The sequence below is a fragment of the Parambassis ranga genome, chromosome 1 (genome assembly GCF_900634625.1).
Source record: "Parambassis ranga chromosome 1, fParRan2.1, whole genome shotgun sequence".
In the NCBI taxonomy this organism is placed as follows: Eukaryota; Metazoa; Chordata; class Actinopteri; family Ambassidae; genus Parambassis; species Parambassis ranga.
This window is the reverse complement of record NC_041022.1, coordinates 10,769,405-10,788,251: the sequence shown is the minus strand read 5'-3', so window position 1 is coordinate 10,788,251 and position 18,847 is coordinate 10,769,405. Positions and strand designations below refer to the sequence as shown.

Here is an 18,847-nt window from a genome sequence, read left to right as displayed (position 1 = left end):
TATGATCAAAACCAGGACATGACATGTAACCTGCATCCTGATGCACTAGCAGTCATTGCAATGTATAGCATGTGGCACATGTAAAACTTCATATCAATTCATGCCTTACTTATTAATCAGTATGCAAAGTAGATTATATTAATTGAAATGCATGAAAATACATGGCTCTGTGTAAAAAAAAACAAAAAAAAAACAATGGTGATTTATATGAGGGCAGAGGAGAGTCTCCTATAAATACAGACCTAATATAAATTCAATAACTGAAAAAAGAACTAAAAAAAAATGCAGACACTTAAGAGTTTATATTATATTATTATTTCATCTATGTTTTTCTTATAGTCTGTAAAGGAACTTAAGAATAAAACAAATCACATAACATATAACAGGTTAACATGACACTGAGTTGACCTGTTGATAAAATAAGAATAAATCGTTTTAAATGGTGTACTAGTTCAAAATGTTCCTAAACTTTCATTTTATATTCTTCAGTTTAAAAGACAAAACGCGTCCTGTTCTTTTTTTCTACATATTATTTTATATTTTACAGTTTTCTTCTCTTGGTTAGCAGGCTAATCACTCTTCTTAGAAACGGTCTACTTTTTCATCTGCTTGCTGAGCGCATCCATTTCTCTGCGGGGTGGCAGACATTAATGCAATCTACCAAAAGTGGGCCAGCGCCTTTTATTACTCCACTATCGTGAGAGCATTAAATATTGTTTTTAAAGCACATTTTCGTCCGGTGTTTGATGAGTGAGGCGACACTTTAAACGGCAGTATGGAGTATTTCGTCGCCTGCATCACGCTGCACCCCTCCGTTGAGGCGCGGTGGGAGAGGCTGGAATAACCTTGGTGTGAGCCAGTTGAGCGGCTGGAGAGAAGAGCGAGAGGTCTGAACGGTGTAGGCGGGCGGAAGATCAGCGATTGCTGGCGTGAAGATGGCGGAGACCGTACGCTCGCTCTTCGAGTACCGGGACCCACACAGCCTGAACAGCGAGGGAGAGGGCGCCAAACCAACACCGCCTCTACGAGGGTGAGATAACCCGTTCAACATAGGATTGTGGTGTAAAACTGTTGGATGATAGTGTTTCCTGCCCAATGACAGCCAGACTCGGGTGGGTGTGTGCGCGCATGTATGTGTGAGGCTGTTTTTGATGGAACTAAAGTTAATACCTACACGTATTTGTAAAGTTTGTCAGTGAGCAAATGTCCAGTTGTGGGAAATCGATTTGAGAAACTCGTCCGTTAGGTTCAGGCTAGCTGTTTTTTTTAACTGTTAAGTCCACCTTACAAAGCAGCTCCGAAAAGGTGTGTGCGCGCGTGCGTGACTTTGCGTCTGTTGTGTCTGACAACTGAATTTACCTACTGAGCAGGCTGTTGTGTGTGACAGGTCAACAAATGACCAAACACACACAGATTTCCGCAACAATACCATGTCACCCACCACACACTTGTTACTTTATCGGGTAAACCCAAAAATCTGGGGTTTAATAACGATGTGTTGGGTCTGAAACTACAAATAACAAAGTTTTCAGCACCCGGATACAACCGTTCAGTTCACAAACTTATAAAATGTTGGGATCAATATACTGTCACAGCTGCTGTCTCTCTCTCTCTCTCTCTCTCTCTCTGTCTCTGTAAGTGCGCGCCTCTGCTTGTGTGTGGTGCGCGCACTCGCGCGCGTGTGTGTGTGTGTGTGTGTGAGAGAGAGAGATTGTGTGAGAGTGGGAGAGACACACACACAGGGAGGGGAGAGCGTGAGAGAAAGGAGCAGCTCTGTGTGTGCGTGTGTGTGTGTGTGTGTGTGTGTGTGTGTGTGTGTGTGAGAGAGAGGGAGGGTGAGTGGTGTGTGTGTGTCTCTGTGTGTGTATGTCTGTGTGTGCTAGAGCAGAGGAAGAAGGAGGGTGTGTGTGTGTGTGTGTGTGTGTGAGAGAGAGGGATGGGAGGGGGAGAGTGTGTGTGTGTGAGAGAGAGAGAGAGAGAGAGAGGGATGGGAGGGGGAGTGTGTGTGTGTGTGTGTGTGTGTGTGTGTGTGTGTGGGGGGGATGGGAGGGGAGAGAGTGTGTGCGTGACAGTGTGTGTGTGTGAGTGAGAGAGAGATGAGGAGAGGGAGGGGAGCACAGTGTGCAAGGAGTGTGACAAAGAGAACAGGAGTGTGTGTGTGTGTGTGTGTGTGTGTGGTTCTCTGAGTTTGTGTGTGGTTGGGAGAATGAGTAAGTGTGTGTATGTTGGGAAGGGATTGTGTTAGAGAGAAGAGATGTGTTTTAAATGTGTTTTTCAGAAAGAGAGTTCGTATTCATGCCTGATGTTGTTTGTGAGTGTGTCTGTGTGAGAGATGGAGAGAATAAAATAAAAAAGAAACAAATTTTATGTGTGTGAAAAGATAGTGGAGAATAAAGGTGTTTTACTATAAGGCAGGAGAGAGAGAGATTGTGAGAGACTGAAGGACGTGTGTGTGTGTGTGTGTGTGTGTGTGTGTGTGTGTGTGTGTGTGTATGTATGTGAGAGAGAGAGAGAGAGAAGGAACATAAAAAGTGCATGTGTGTTTGTGTGTGTGTGAGAGAGAGAGAGAGAGACAGATAGAGGGGAAGTGTGTTAGAGGCACGGGGAGGGGAGTGTGTTTGCGCATACGTGTGTGTTAGGAGAGTGGGGGAGGGAATGTGAGTGTTTGTTTGTGTGTGCGTGTGTGTGTTACAGAGAGAGAGAGGGATAGTGGGAGGGAAGTGTGTGTCTACATGTGAGTATGGACCCTGTTTATGTGTGACCGAGTGGTTTGTGGGTTCCAGTCTGATTTTACTAGACATGATAATCAATTGTATGATTGATAAAGAGTGTGTGTGTGTATGTGCGTGTGTTACTTTGGTTTGTGTTAACTGTGTATGTTGTCTTATAAGTAAACATTGTCTTCTGGGTGTGTGAAAGATGGCACTGTAGAAGCAATGCAGAAAGTGTGGAAGGAAAAAGTGTGTGTCTGTCTTTAAGAAACCTGGAGGTGTGTGTGTGGATGTGTTGAACAGAGGGGGAAGGTTTTGTGTGTGTGTGTGTGTATACACCACAGAGTGTGTGTGTGTGTGTGTGTGTGTACACCACATAGTGTGTGTGTACACCACATAGTGTGTGTGTACACCACATAGTGTGTGTGTGTGTGAAAAGGAAGAGAGCAAGAGATGGAGGGTGTGTGTGTGTGTGTGTGTGTGTGTGTGTGTGTGTGTGTGTGTGTGTGTGTGTGTGTGTGTGTGTGTGTGTTGCAGAGGGAGGGAGGGAGAGAGAGAAGAGAGAGAGCACATAGTGTGTGTGTGTGGGTGTGTGTTTAAGAGAGAGTGGGAGAGAGAGGAAAAGAGAAGGGAGGGTGTGTGACAGAGGGTGAGGATGTGCGTGTGTGTCTGAGTGTGTGTTCCTTTACTTGCATGCGTGCAAGCTTTTGAAACAGAAGGGGAGGGTGAGTGTGTGTGTGTGTGTGTGTGTCTTGGAAACTGCAAAAGAAGGCTTGGTAGCTAGTGCATATGCTGTGTGTGTGTTGTTCTGGAAGGAAGTGTGTGTGTACTGTGTGAGTGTGTGTGTCTGTCTGTCTGTGTGTGTGTGTGTGTGTGTGTGTTTGTTCTGCAGTCAGTAAGAAAAGGAGGGGTGTGTGTGAAGGGGGGAGACAGACACAAGGTTTGTGTGTGTGTGTGTGTGTTGTAGCTCCTAGACAAGGGCAGTGCGGTTGTGTGTGTGTCATATAGAGGGAAGGAGAGTGTTTATGCATCTACTTTGTTTATGAAAGAGGAAAGGACAGTGTGTGTGTGAGTGTGTATGCATGCTAAAAGGAAAAGTGTGTGTGTATGTGCTCACTGGATGTGGGTGATAAGGTGTGTGTGTGTTTCTGTTTTATTATTGAGGATTCTATGAGTGTTTGTGTGTGAGAGGGAACGTTCTGCATGAAGGACACAGTATATGTCAGCCTTATTGAGTGAACGTGTGTGCCTTGTGTGTTTGTGTGCGATTAAGATATTGTAATGTGTGTAAACCAAATGTATGTGAACTGAGCGGTAGAAACACTTGCGTGACAAGAAGTTGTGTCCGTGTGTGTTTGTTTGTACCCTTCAGCATGTATAATGTTTGCTTGTTTGTGGACGGGAAAGAATAATTGTGTTTGATGGAACATGTGTGTATGCATGCAAATACAGTGGAGGAGAGAATACACTGTAGTAGGTATGCATGAGTCTGAAAATCTGTAATGTGCAGATTGAATACGTGCATGCTTGCCTTTGTGTGTGTATAAATGAGGGGAAAAAGTGTGTGTGTGTGTGTCTGTCAGGGATGGAACATGAGACTGTGGGTTTGGTTATTTGAGCGAGAGAGAGAGAGAGAGAGGAGAGAGAGAGAGAGAGAGAGAGAGAGAGAGTGTGTGTGCTTGAGTGAGCTTTCCTATGTGTGTGTACGCATGTGAGCTTTTCGGGGAGGGGGGGGGGGGCGTGCATGTGAGCTTGGCTTGAGAGAGGATATTTGTGTGTACTGTGTGTGTGTGTCAGTTAGTGTGTTTGCGTGCCTGTAAGCCGGAGAGGGAGGGGGGTGTGTGTGAGTGAGCGCCTGTTTGCATGCCTCTATGTGTGTGTGGGTGTGTGTGTTTGTGTATGCATGTGGGCCTGGGAGGGGGAGGGATGTGTGTGTGTGTGTGTGTGTATGCACATGTGGACTCTGTGAGCTTTGTGTGTCTGTATGTGTGCTCACGCATATGTGGGTCTTGAGTATGGACTTGTTTGTGTATTTGTGCATGCATGTGGGTTGGCAGGAGGGGGTTGTGTGTGTGTTTGTGTGTGTTTGTGTGTGTGTGTTGTAAAGAAGGGAGTGAAATGTTCAGAGAGAGAAGAATGAGAGAATCGATCGAGAAGGTGAGACAGGAATGGAGGGGGGTATTCAGGGGTCTGCTCAGTGAAGAAATGGAAGTGAGACAGATTTAGTTGGCAAGAAAGTTCCCAGAAACTCATTGAACCAGAACTGAATACACAGCCAGACACACAGAAGACCTAAAATAATCTGGCAAAATATAAACTCTGAGAATAACTGTGTGTTTGTCTGAGAAAAGCTAACCTGTTGGGAAGTATAGGTCAGGGCAGTAAGCCAAGCCCGTCTGTGTAAGCATGTATGTACCGTAAGTACAGGTGACTCCATATCTCAGCACCAGTCATTGAAGGTCTAATTATAAATGACTCCATCATTTGTAGTTTTATGGATTTTATTATTTTGCCGCAGCTTGGTTTATATTTATCTTCTTGTCAACCAAGTAGGTGCAGAAGTAAAAAGTAAATGTATGCATACTCACCGCAAACTGTTTGATGCAGGGTGTTCAGTGTGGTCCACTCTGTAGGGCAAGCATTTACTGTATTTCTAAAAAGCAAGTTCCACCTAGAAAACTTTCAGTTTTCAGTTCGCCAGTTGTTGACCGTCAGCTGTGTTATAGCATGCTAATAGGGTTAGCCTTTACAGCTGGGCAGGCGCTGCTATTTCTGTGCCTTCTTGCACAGACAAAGCAGGTGAATTTTCTGCAGTTGTACAGCTACCACTGGATGTAAGGCCGGATCATACTTATGTGTATGTGACATGGTGTCTAAGCTGTTGACAACAGTGATGTGTAGGGGTTCATAATATGAGACTTTCAAATTCACCTGGAGTCTACCTGCAGAAGGCATTCCAAATGTGTACAGTGGCTAGACATCTAAAGGATCGAAATGGCTGTACTGTTTTTCCTCAATCTGGGCAGTTGTACAATGTATAGAGCCAAAAAACGTACACATCCTGCTAAAAAACCAAAACAATACCTGAAAGTGCACACATCAACAAAGAAACCGGTAGCATGCAGCTTTGTGCACTTCCGATTCACTGTGTTTTTTTTTTTATAAATCTATTCATCAGATTAACCTTTCAGTCTTCATTTAACACTGTAAACGTTGTCATTATTTTGATGACCCCGCTGATCAACCCCGCTTTTTAAATACACAAACATAAAACTAAGGTACATAAATGTGCAACATACACCAGAATCTCAGCACTGTCTGCTTCAGCTTCTGTGTGTTGTTGAAGGATGCTTGAGTCCACAGAGGATATTATCAGTGTATTGTCTGTTTGGCTATGATATGGCCATGTGACTTTTACACTGTAAGGCAGTTGACAACTTTGGCCTTTTTTGTCCTGTTGTGGTGAAAATACTTTAATTAATGTTTTCGTTAATGTGAAATTGTGTAAAATGTAGTTTTATTTTCTACCATTTTTGTGGTTTGTTGTCACAGAGGAAAGCTTTACAGGAGAAAAGAAGTCTGTACATATGTGAGCACAAATGCAGGCACACACTGTGTGCTCACTTAAACACACAGAGACACACACGAACAGTATCACGAGTCCAAATGGGAGTGGAGTGGATCAATAGAAAGACAGTGGGTCTGGTTGATATCGCTGCTGAATGAGTGTCTCTCTTTCTCTCTGTCTGTGTTTTTTTTTTTTTTTTTTTTTTTTTTTTTTTTTTTTGCTTTTTGCTCCTTTTCCCTGTTTTTCTTCTTCTCTCACTTTTTTTTTCGTTTTTTCCCCTCCTAACCCTTTTCTTCTTTCACTTTCAAACACACACACACACACACACAGCCACAACCACACACACACACACACATACTAACAGACAGTAATGAACACTTCAAAATCCAAAGCACGATCTTTCTATGGCCTAGTTTTAAGAGCCTCCAATGTCATGTGAGTAAAAAATAGACTGACAGAAAACAATATTGAGATCTGTAGAACTAGCCCAGATCCAGCAGAGGCAGGGTCAGTTCGGCTCTTTGGAGTGTGGCTGTTTTGGCATGGACTTAGTCTGAAGACGGTAATCTCGCTTTGAGATTCTGGGCTCACACAGGTGGCTGCATTCAAGCTCTCTGGGTAATGGCACACTCCTTAGTGGTGATCCAGGGGTCACAGTGCTCAAGTATAAACACTAACTGGAGTGCACCATCTCACTGATTACTGGGTTAGTCACTATTCCTAAGTTACTGTTCATATTAGGAGAGTGCCTTTTCTTGTCATTAATTATTATAATTATCTTGTGTCAGTTGTGTATTTTTCCTTACTTCAGGTCAGTTAAAAGGGTTTCTGATTTTAAGGTACACTCTGATATTTTGACCTCTAATAGTGCGATGAGATGTTTTTTTTATGGTTTGTCTGGTGGATATACGAGGACACACATGCACTTCCATGTTACTTTCATAGGTTATTTTCTGATAATGTTAGATCTCTAAATGTTACTCTTAGTTGATTTTTATTTCTGCGTTATTGATGCTGTAGATGTGCTGTAGGTACACGGGGCCCATATGTCATAGCCTGATGTGCATCTTGCAAGAAATGAACAGAACCTTTTTTGACTGAGCCCCTCCAGGTGGTCGCAGAATGTGTAAAACCTAATTTGAAATAACATTATTTACTGTTTTTTTTAACTGTATGGGAGGGGAAACCCATAATTTGTATGGATCCATTAGGTAGCCATCAGCTTATTGATCACTCTAACCTGATTGATGTGAAGTTTGGCCCATTGGCCAATTGATTAAATGATAATTGTGTTCTTGTGCGTGTCTGTGTGTATTTCAGCAGGCGTGGCTGTGGAAGGAAAGGAAAGGGACACCCGTAAAAGTATTCGTTACAAACACTGTGGAAGAGAGCGCGGCTGAACACAGCTTCAACGCAGGTGTGTGTTACATCTGTATGTCATATCTTACAGCCATCAGCTGTGCACTGTGTGTGCACACAACAGTGTGTCTGTGCATGTGCATCTGTCTGTGATTCGTATGGGGGTGGAGCATGTGTGAGTGTGTGTGACCTACTTTTGTGCATGTGCCTCCCTAGCCTATGTGCGTTGTGTGTTATGTGCTCCTGTGTGTGTGCGTGGCTCGTGTGCGTGTTCTTGCGTGTGTTCTGTATGCGTGTGTGTGCGCTCTTCTAGAGATTGGGTGATGACCTTTGTGTGTGCGTGTGTGCTTGTGTCCCTCCATACTCATTTGTAATCCATTTATACTGACTGTTGCTGTTCTCTCAGGTGATCGAAAGGAAGCAGGAGAGAATAAACAGCCCATGCTGGACGGGCCTTTCTACAACACTGAGCCTGCCCCTCACAACTGGTGAGTGTAAATTAGTGGTTTTATTAATTGCTTTAACTTTTATTCTAATCAGAAGAAATAGTTGCTGACCTAAACTCAACACTCAATGACAGATTAGTCTAAAACCAGCACCTTTGAATCCTAGTCCTCCAGTTTCAGCTTATCCACATAATCAACTTGAGATGTAGAATGCAGAACTGCAACAGAATAATAGAGGTAAAATAAAATCAACCCCAGTTATTGGATGTCAGCCTGAGGTAGTCAGGTATACTTCTGATCCTCCAACCTTTTGCCTTCTAGCGGTCCATCGGAGCAGACACACAATAAAGTCTCCACTGGATCCAAGACCAGCTCCTGCTCAGCCTCCACACCAGCTCCATCTCCAGCTGCTTCTTCTGCCCCAACCCCAGTCCCTGCACCAGCTCCTGCCATGGCCACTGCATCTTCAGCTCAGGCCCCATCTTTGACCCCTGCGTCCACAGCTCCAGCTGCCCCGACAGCCTCCGCTCCAGCACCTACAGCCAGCTCCTTCCCTCCCTCCCCCAACTGCCGTATACGAGAGGTGCACTGTGGCAGCCAGGTGCGGTTGGTCGTTATCGCCATCCGAGACATCACCAAGGGGGAGGAGATCACTGTGGACTACAGCCTAACAGAGTGGGGGGAGAATCTGGTCAGTGCTGTGAGAAACAAATTGTACATATGTGTGGCAATGCATGTTCTTCTTGCTGATATTAGCCAAATACAGACAAGTCTTGGAAGAGGCAGAAGTTAAATGCTGGAAAGAAGTCCTTCAGGGAGAAAGTAGTTGTAAAAAAGGAAAATACTATGCACAAGTCTCACCAAGTTGCACCAGCAATAATTTAAATAGATCACAACACAATGCAGCTATTGGACATATATTTAATATGATGATAGCTACCTATGTTTGCCCCCAGTTTTAAATCGAATCCCACTATTAAGTATTCTTTATCTCCATGTTTCTTGTCCTCATAAGTACAGAAATACACTGTCAATCTGTCTGATAGGCAACCATATGTATATTCACACATTGCTGATCAGCTTCACACACTCATTGTCTGTGACACACACACACACTTTCATACTACTCGCTGCACATGGTGCCATGCTGCACACACACACACACACACATACTAAGCAAGGCATGGGGTTACCATGGTGATGGCTGAGCTCCAGCTCTCTCTCTACCTATAGTGCTTTAGCAACAGTAACCATGGTTATTACATGACATCTGTTCCTTTAATGGATCTCATTAGATTGGATCAATTTACTCAACAAAAAGATGATACCAGAATCAATTTAAGAAAATTAAATTGACGAACTTGAGAAATTGACATCATGTAGAATGGGAACTGAGGTTGCACTTAGTTCCTTCCAGTTTTAAACATTTTGCTGATGTACACAGTTTTAAGGCTCCTGCTGGTGGATGAATCTGTTTTTGGCCATGTATATCCACCTGAGTGACCCTGAGTGTCTTATCTTAATAGCTTACAGAAGTGTTGGAAATCATACTCCTTTTCCCCTTTCTTTGTTTGGCTTGTTAGTGAGAGATTTGGAGTTATAATCAACCCCTGTGCTTACGGCCAACTGTGGAGGGGTGTCCTCCTTCTCTTTGAATGACAGCTGAGGCTGATTGTGATGAGCAATGTGCTGGCTGTTTTAATGTGAGTGCTCTGTATCCCACAGGGTTTTCGTGGTACTGTGTCTCCATCGCAACATGACTGTAACTCCGACACAGAAAATAACACCAGTATCAAAAAGGTAAAGGAAAAATACAATCAATTTGTCAAAATCACACAGTGACACTGACAAAAAAAGCTATAACAATATTAAAGTTTACTGTGTCTCCAGCCTTACAAACCTTGCTGCTAATTCAGTATCAGGTTGGATAGGACTCAGCAGCTGTGCAACACTGAAGAGTTGTGAATTGACCAGTTTCACCTTCATAGAAACACTCCCAAAGTTCATGGGTAATATAGTTTTCAGGCCCCTTTGAGAAAGTAAGTAACTCAGTAACTTAGATAAAGGCCATGTGGCAATGGTATAAAATATTTAGTTGCAGTGAGTCCCGTGTTTTTGTGAGGAGTGATGTTATTTGTTGTTAAAAGAAAAATGGAATGAGAACACAAAATGGAGAAGTCAACCCTTTACAACTCTAACCTTACACTACCTACCTTACACTCTGTGATACAGGGAACACAAAGAAACTGTAACCCCAAAAATTATCTTCATGTGGTTTCTTAGAGCAGCGGTCCCCAACCTTTTTTGCACCACGGACCGGTATCATGTAAAACAATACTTTCACGGACCGGCACAGAAAAAAAAAAAAAAACAAAGTGCATAAACAGACAACTTACTCTTATGCTTAATTAGTGGGAGCCTTTGAGCTTTCCCAGCAATGAGGCGGTCCCATCTGGGGATAATGGGAGACATGACACCCGAAGTGTGTTTCTTATGTCCAGTCCACTCCGTAATTTTGTTTTGGCCGTCATTAATTGCTTCAGTCGTTCTTGTTCATGTTTTCTTCCATGGCTTGTCTTTTAATGCAGGGTGCTCGGTCTCGCAGTTTTGAAGGCTTCGTTGCCTCATTTGCGAGTCTGTCGCCACATATCACTCAGAGCGGACTTGGTGTGTGAGAATCACCTGTTGCAATAAATCCGTATTTTAAATAGGACTCCTGATATAGTCTTTTAAATGCGGGTTTCTTTTTCTTTGAAGGGGTAGGCTCCTCTTCTTCTGTCCCCTCGTTAGGCCTTTTCCCCTTTCCGAAGAAGCTCTCCAAAGACGTTGTTTTTTATTTATTTTTGCTGCTTGTGGGCTTAATTTTGGGGTTCCGTATCCCGTGACCGAGACAAGCGTCTGGGCAGGTGCTTAAAGGCACAGGCGGATTAATCTGATCGATTTTTAAATGAAACAGCTGTCAGACTCAGATAATGAATAATATATGTTTTGCTCAGTCTTTCTGTGCGGCCCGGTACCAAATGACCCACGGACCGGTACCGGTCCCCGGCCCGGTGGTTGGGGACCACTGTCTTAGAGGATAAGGACCTAGAAAAACATGTAAGATTGACAGAAGTTTAATTGTATGAGGGACGTTTTGTTAATAGGTTTCATCTGATACTTAATTCTGCTCTGTATTTCTGACACCCCACAGAGAACTACTGAGCAAATGTTGATGTGGTCATAATGCACTACTGTGCCTGTAGATACTCACCTGTCTGGATGTGGGTACACAACACTGATGTTAGACTCAATATACCGTAATCATTGTCATAAAGTCTTCCTCCCCCACACCTGGATAATTGTTTCATTATGTATAGTAACACAACACGTCATTGAGTTTAACTCAACAGCATAAGTAGCACTCACTGATTATGCTCATTGTCTGTTGTCTCTCTATGTTAAGTGGAGAAGTTTCCAATTGGGAAACATTACAGGAGTAGTCACTCTGATCACCTCTTTACAGTAGTACTCTGATCATCCTCTTGCCAGTGACACCCTTTGGTTTTTCACATTTAATATCCCTCCTGACTGTGGATCTAATTGGATTAACATGTTAAACATGTTCTTAATCTTAGTTTTTTAATGTAAGCAAATGCATTACAACTTCACTGGTAAGATGAAGGATAGCAACACTGTAGTACAGTAAAAAATACTAGTGACAGCTATTGTGGACAGCTGTAACTTTATGATCCCAATGAGCGAGCATTGCTGCTTGTGTATTAAAAGCATCGTGGGCATGCAGGTAGTTTTTTCCCCTGCACATACTGATCCTAAGGTCTTATCAGTCTTGTTCATTATTCATTTAATAAATTATCATTTACATTTTTAGTGCAGGAAAACAAATAATGAAATGCAAGACCTTCAAGATCTAGGAAGATTTATTCAGACAATATAACAACAGCAAAACAACACATACGTTTAAGGCTTCTGACAGAAGTCTGACAGAAGGACATCTTTTCATAAGAGACCACAAGAATCTGATATTACCACAAAACCTTAACTTAATTTGAATGTGCCAAACATTTAACCACAAACCTACCTACAATTGTATTACTATCATTATATTACTACCACAATCTGGACATGTCTCAGGACACTCTGTCACTGTCTTTCACTTTCAGGAGGATGAACCTCTCTCAATGACAGCCCAGCAGCGACAACAGCAGCAACAACAGCAGGAATATGTCACCCCCTCTTGGTCCCTCTCCCCCTCCTCCTCTCCCATCTCCCACTCTGATGCCAGTGATTCAGAAGCCGGAGATGAGGACAACTCTAGCCCACGTGGACGTGCACTTCGCCGGCGTAAGAAACGTCGCGGCACTCCTTCAAAGAAAAAGACTCCTCATCGGACACCACCTGGGCGGCCGCTGCCGACTTCCCCCTCCAGTGTTTCTCATCAGAACCGTCCACTTCCTTCATCCCATTCTGCAGCACAGTCCTCCCCTCCATGCTCATCTTCCTCCACCTCTTCTTCAGCTAAGCCTGTGTTCAAATCTCCAGCACCATTGACCTCCAACAACTCAAGCAACATCATGTCAAATGTCCCCAGAGGAGCAGTCTCCATAGACTCCATGCGCCAAACCTGCGAGTACTGTGGACGCCACTTCCGCTCACTGGGCCGCCACTTAGACAAACACCATGCCCACCAGCCTGACGTGTGCTCTGCCCTTGTTGAGCGCTACACACAGATGCCCCGTCACAACACAAACCCTTCCACAGCTCTCACACACACTCAGCAACACTCAAAGTTGTCGCACACTGCAGGACACGGCCGGAGTTCAGATCATACACAAAGTGTTGTCCAAGACCTCTCCGTGTCTCCACCCACTCTCACAACAGGCAGTCTATCCCCTGCCTCCTCTGGAAGGAACTCTACACCTCCTATGCTGACCCCCCCACGAGGACAGAATGCAGTGCCCGTGTCCGTCTTAAAGAGGAGCCCACCACCTGTGGGTATGACCCCATCCAGGAAAAGTGCAATGAGGGGGAATAAGAAAGAAAGACAGGTGGATGAAGAGGATGAGGAGGAAGAAGATGAGGAAGATGTTGAGGTCGTAGAGGTCAAAAGGCCCAAAGAGGAGGAGGATGTAGAGCTTGTTTGTCCTCAGTCGTACAGCAGCAAGACGCCCAAAGAGATGAAGATACCAAAAGACGAGGAAGATGAGGAGGATGAGGAAGATGAGGAGGAGGAGAACGGAGTAATGGAGGTGGAAGATGAGAGTGGGACAGAAGATAAAGACAAAGACTTGCTGAGGTAACTTAATGCAATTTATTTTTTACTTTGTTAGATAACGTTGATGAAGATTCTCAGACATCCAGGTCATTCATTCAGAAGGTTGAAGCGAGGCAGCTGGATTTGTAGACTTTGTTAGGTATGATTTAATAAAATGTTTTATAGATGTCATAGATAGACAAATGTGTTCTCAGCTAAAGCCTTAAGTATATTTGTGTATGTCAGACAAGTTAAATTGTAATAAATAGTTGAGTCACTCCATGAGAGAGTGTTGAGGTGTTAAGGACCAAATCTAATCATGTGTGTAAATACTTGGTAATTTAATATTAGACCCTTTTTAGTCACAGCTGCTTGTTGCAGGCCTCCTAATTGCACAGGGGAGGCAGAATTTTCAATATTGTAAAGAATCAGTTTGTTGTTAAAATAACAGTAGATCTTTTATAATAAAGTGGTTCTAATAAAATGTAAAAAAATAAGAATTTATCACATAGAAGTCACTTCCTATCACTTCTCAATGTATTCAAGGAACGTTTAGTCAATTTTGAGTCCCATGATTCCACAGTGTATTTTTGGCAGTTAACAAATGATTTTAAAGCCACTAATTAATGCTGTGCTTCAGAGGGTCAAAGATAAAAAGGGAGAACAAGGCAACAAAACACAGTGAATACTTAAGGTTTGCTTACTTCTAGTACAACGTTTCAGAGACAATACAATGAGGCCAACATATTGGCACTGACAGATAACAAACTGGAGCAGTGTATGTGCTAATTGGACTTAAATTATATAGTTGGAATGTTGTATATTTTCTGGCATTAAGGTATGCCATTTGTGGCAAACATTTAAAAAATGTGGAATGTAAGGTTTTGTAATTGATACATTTAAAACAACTGAAGTTTTAGTTTCTACTACTACAATAATTTTTTTGAAAAATTTAAATACTCAATGCTCTTGGTGACATTTTTGGACTATCTTTTAGGACACTCACTCTACACACTAACTAGGAAACTCCCTTTTTTTCAGCTCGGGACGTCACCACATGCTGCCTCTCCTCTCATCCCTGTCATCCTTGGTGTTGTACCTCCGCCGGCTTCAGCACTCGGCCTTCTTGTCTCTATCTCGGCAGCTTCAGTCTGCCGAGGCCTGGCGCCTTCTCTGTCACTCCAGCCTGGCAATCCTCATTCTATACAACCGACGACGTGAGTGTGAGGTATCAAAGCTGTCCATCGCTGAATATCATGCTCGCATTACTCCACAGTGCCCTGTTCCTGTCCCACCTGGTGCTCCTCCAGCTCTCACGCCACTGGAGGCCTCCCTCTCTCCATTTGAGCGCCTGGTGCTTCCTCATCTGCCTAGAGTTGGGGTCCAGGGTAAGCGTGGACGTGTGCAACCACTCATCCTTCCCCCGCACTGTGAGCCATGCCTGGAACTTCTGCTGCAGACACGGCAGGATGTAGGAGTTGACCCCACAAACCCCTATGTCTTTGCCCGGCCCTACCACTCACCTGCTACACCGCTGCGCGGCACTGACCTGCTACGCAGCCTGGCTCGCTCCAGTGGTACCCGCAATCCACGTGCTCTGACCCAGACGAGAGTTCGCCGACAGGTAGCAATCCTAACACAGCTGCTGCTCCTAGGAGAGGGAGAGGAACCCGGACAGCCAGGAGGAAGTGCTGTGGAGAGGCTGGAGCACTTCCTCGAGAGAGAGTACCATGTGACGCAGAATTGTGCCGGAATTGGCCAAGACCCAGGCCTGATGGGGAGAGTGGGCCGAGTCGTGCTGTGTGGAGAGAGAGATGGAGTGCTTTTCAGGGGAATGAGCTTGAACCACATCTGTTTGGAACTAGACGGTGAGATGAATGAACGAGTGGAACTCAGTTGTTGTGTTGTCTGAGGCAAGCTGTCAGATGTCCTCTTGTGACCCCACTTTATAGCTTCTGTGAACATTTCAGTGTCTGTGGTGGAGTTTTTAGAAACTGTTATACCACAAATTGATTGAAGTTCACTCTTTCTTTCCTCCTCTCTAGTCATGTCAGGAAACTCGGCAGACTCGTACTCAGAGGGAGAGTCTGAAGGGGAGCAGGTGAAGGAGAAGCCTGAACTGATTGCCCCTGTTCCTTCTCAGAACCCTACGCCTACCCTCCTGTATGTCAGGAAGGGCAAGAACAACGGGAGAGTGGGACGACCCAAGAAGCTCAAAAACACCCAGCCACCACTTTTGCTGTCACCATCACCACAGCCAACCATGAACCGCAGGAGGGGCTCAGGTCAGCCTTCATCAGGTTTGTTTGTGTGTCAAGTGTGTGTACCTGCACAATTTCAAGAAAGAAAGACACACACATCAGTGTCTTCATGATTGTTTAGTCATCTGTGCAGACCTAATTTACCATTTGATGACAAAATGTATGTCACACTGACCTGAGTCCCAGTCATGGAAAGTAGCACATGTTAATTAAAACTATGACTGACTGCAAGCAGTCATGATTACTGACTGATGTAATTCCTTTACTAGTCCTAACCTAAATGTTAGAGCTGCACAGCGGTTTTGTTTTTAATTTTTAAAGTTTGTGTGTGAGACATGATTAATTTTAAGACAAAACTGTTACAGGGCAGCTGACAGCAAGAATGAACATTGTAGGCTTATTCATGCAAAGGAAGTGTATACAAATCACTTTTCTGCATTGACCACCCACTCCAAAACAGCCAATCACACAATAGTTCCCGGACACAACAAACAAAAACAGTTCTGCCTATATGATGTGTCGAGAACAAGCCGCAAGACCTCCCAAACCAGCGCTTCAACAAGAAAGGGATATCATTTTCTTCTTGGAGCGCTGAGAGCCAGAACAAGTTTGTCTGTTCTCGTGGAGTATGTAACAAGCTTTAGTCTTTGATCAGCTGACCAAAACCAACTTGAATCTGAAAAGTAAAAAAAACATCAGGTGCTTGTGTTAGACTCGCAATGTGTGGCTGATCCATTTTTCAAAGATAAAAAATATGTTTTTTGCCTCAGTGCTTTTTTCTTGGTGCAGCACCTGTTTCTTTTGGATCAATGCAACTTCTAAAGTAGTAATGAAGTTGACTGTTTAATGAAGACATACTTCCAGTGACCGTGCTTCAGTTCATTCTTGGCATTGATGAGAGTTTAAAAGCCACACAAGGTTACGGTTGTCATTAAGTTATTTAGAATGTCACTATATGTTAAATGAATGAACTTTAACGATCATTGTGGGAGTGTTTGTTGGTCGCTTCTGTTTTGTTGGCTATTAAAACACACACTTTGTTCCTCTGTTGTAGGAAAGCGAGGTGTACTGAAGCGTCCTTGGTCCGAGGCGGAGCGTGCCGCAGTTGAGGAGCACCTGACCCAGAACATCAACGAGCTTCGAGTTCCCGCCAAAGCTGACTGCGAGCGCTGCCTGCAGCAGTGCCCCCTGCTGGTCAACAACCACCGTGACTGGCGAGCAATCAAGTTCTACTGCCACAACCGCATTCAGCTGCTGAAGAAAAATCAGCGTCGTGAAAACGATCCACAACCGCTCACTGTCTGCTGAGTGGGGTTAGAGGTCAGAAAGGTGTTTGATTCACTGCAGCTGAGCAGAATCTCAAATGGTACCCTGCTGCCCATGAAATGCACTAATTATGAGAGGATGGTCCTAAATTTCTCCCCACTCTCTGGTAGCGTGGTGTGTCTTTGACATTGCTTTTAATTTGAAACCTAATGAGATAACTATTTTGGACTGAACAGGAATTTTTTGCTGCTTTACTTTAAGGTCTTAAAAATACACTAGTGTTTATGGCTGTCTAGTTTTTGACAGTTTCAGTCGAGTCTTGTCAAAAGCAGTATACCTTGATGGGTGCCGTTTGAGACAGGCCTCGAGGGACTCCAGAGACATGGCACTGGCTGCAGCCTGCGTCATGTTGTATATGGACATGTTCTTTTCCTTCCACAATAAATACACTAAACGGAAATGTAAACAAGGGAGTTGACTGATCCCTACAGTGTTGTTACATGAACGTTGTGAAGTAGCATTAGTGTTTTATGCACTTGGAGATGTTATTAGGACAAATGGCCTGTGCTTTGGCCACACTTTCATAGCAGCTTTATTATTAGATTAGGCCTAACTACTGCTGAGAAGAATAGCCAGATCTTTCCTCAAAACAAGCTAGTGCTTCTTTTTATTCAGACTGTGCAATTCATGATATTTGGACCTTAATTCATGTGTTAGGTACTACATGAGTGCTCTTGCAGTTACTATGAAGGTTTTTAATTATTAAAATGAAACATCTTTATGATGGAGATAATTTTCGAGCGGACAATTTAATGGCCTCTGAATGTTGTAAAGTTAACTTTGGATACCGAAGATGTTTTAAATTCAGTTTAAGTCGAGAAACATACAACAAACTGTTGTCTTATTGTTGTCGAAATCTGTTGTCTCCTGTCTGCTCTGCTGAATAGATTCACTCAGCAGCTACAATTCTCCCCTGAGCAACAGTATGTTCATGTTTCCTGTTTTGTTTTTGTTTGCCTGTTGCACATTTGTTATTCAAAGCAGTAAAAAGGTGCTATAGGCCATTAAGCTGGATATCACTTTATGTGTGGAGAGAAAAGTTTCCCTCCATTGTGTTAAAGGTTACTTCCAAAGTGGGCATTTATCAGAGAAGTGATTATTCTGCTGCACCACTTTTTGTTGCATTGTCTGTGTTGTGTTTTCCAATGGATATAGCTCCTCCTGTATTATCCCAGCCACACTACACACTTTGCAGCTCAACCAGATTTTTGGTTCATCTTGAGTGTTGCTGGAAATCTGCATCTGTCGGATTAAAACCTCCATGAAACCTCGAGACAGATACTTGAAGTTATTTAAACCTTTTCCAGAATCTTTACGTTCTCTTTTGCTCTAGCTATACCAGTTACATTGTACATAACAAATATATTATCATTATGCTAACTGGTTGTTTGTGCTAGACAGTATGTAGCTTTCTCCATTTCTGAGTTCTTGCGTTCTTGTACATACGCCTGTTTTGTAAATACTCCTCAGAGAAACAAAGAAAAAACACAATGTATGACATGCATTGGTTATTGTGTTATGTTTTTTCTTTTTTATAAGTCTTATAAAAACTTAAACTTCTGTGTTTTGTCCTGTGGTTATTTGTGCAGTTAACATTTTTTTATATACGGTAAATGATGGCCACATTATTTACAGCATGCTCTCCAACATGCAGTTTACGTTTTATGACACTAGATGGAGCTGTTGTTCCATAAACAGATATATTGAGGTGACCACATCATCAGAATTCATCCATCCCTCCATCACCTGAACCCGGTTTGTCCTGCAGTGCAGGGTCACAGGGCCTGGAGCTTATCCCAGTGATAACTACTGCACCACCTGACCACACATAAGAACTGAGAAGTCAAAACGTCTTAGTCCAGTACTTTTTCAAGAGATCAAAGATCCCCATGACCCCCTTCATGACACCTGTGCCTGGATTT

The 18,847-nt window shown here is 43.4% G+C and overlaps 1 protein-coding gene across 1 annotated transcript; it reads left to right on the top strand.

Moving 5' to 3' along the window:
* Positions 1-876: 876 nt before the first annotated feature.
* Positions 877-18,485, top strand: LOC114441494 (uncharacterized). Its single transcript, XM_028414458.1, has 9 exons — positions 877-1,030; positions 7,600-7,696; positions 8,045-8,126; positions 8,406-8,775; positions 9,810-9,884; positions 12,248-13,380; positions 14,380-15,206; positions 15,384-15,638; positions 16,654-18,485. Exons 3-9 carry the CDS (start codon positions 8,080-8,082, stop codon positions 16,905-16,907), a joined length of 2,961 nt encoding a protein of 986 aa, XP_028270259.1. The 5' UTR covers positions 877-1,030; positions 7,600-7,696; positions 8,045-8,079; the 3' UTR covers positions 16,908-18,485.
* Positions 18,486-18,847: the final 362 nt, after the last annotated feature.

Bases quoted from the DNA above. Each gene is read 5' to 3' on its own strand.
- LOC114441494 (XM_028414458.1), top strand. From the start codon at position 8,080: ATGCTGGACGGGCCTTTCTACAACACTGAGCCTGCCCCTCACAACTG. The intron at 8,127-8,405 runs GTGAGTGTAAAT...TTTGCCTTCTAG, and splicing joins GAGCCTGCCCCTCACAACTG to CGGTCCATCGGAGCAGACAC. The intron at 15,639-16,653 runs GTTTGTTTGTGT...CCTCTGTTGTAG, and splicing joins CTCAGGTCAGCCTTCATCAG to GAAAGCGAGGTGTACTGAAG.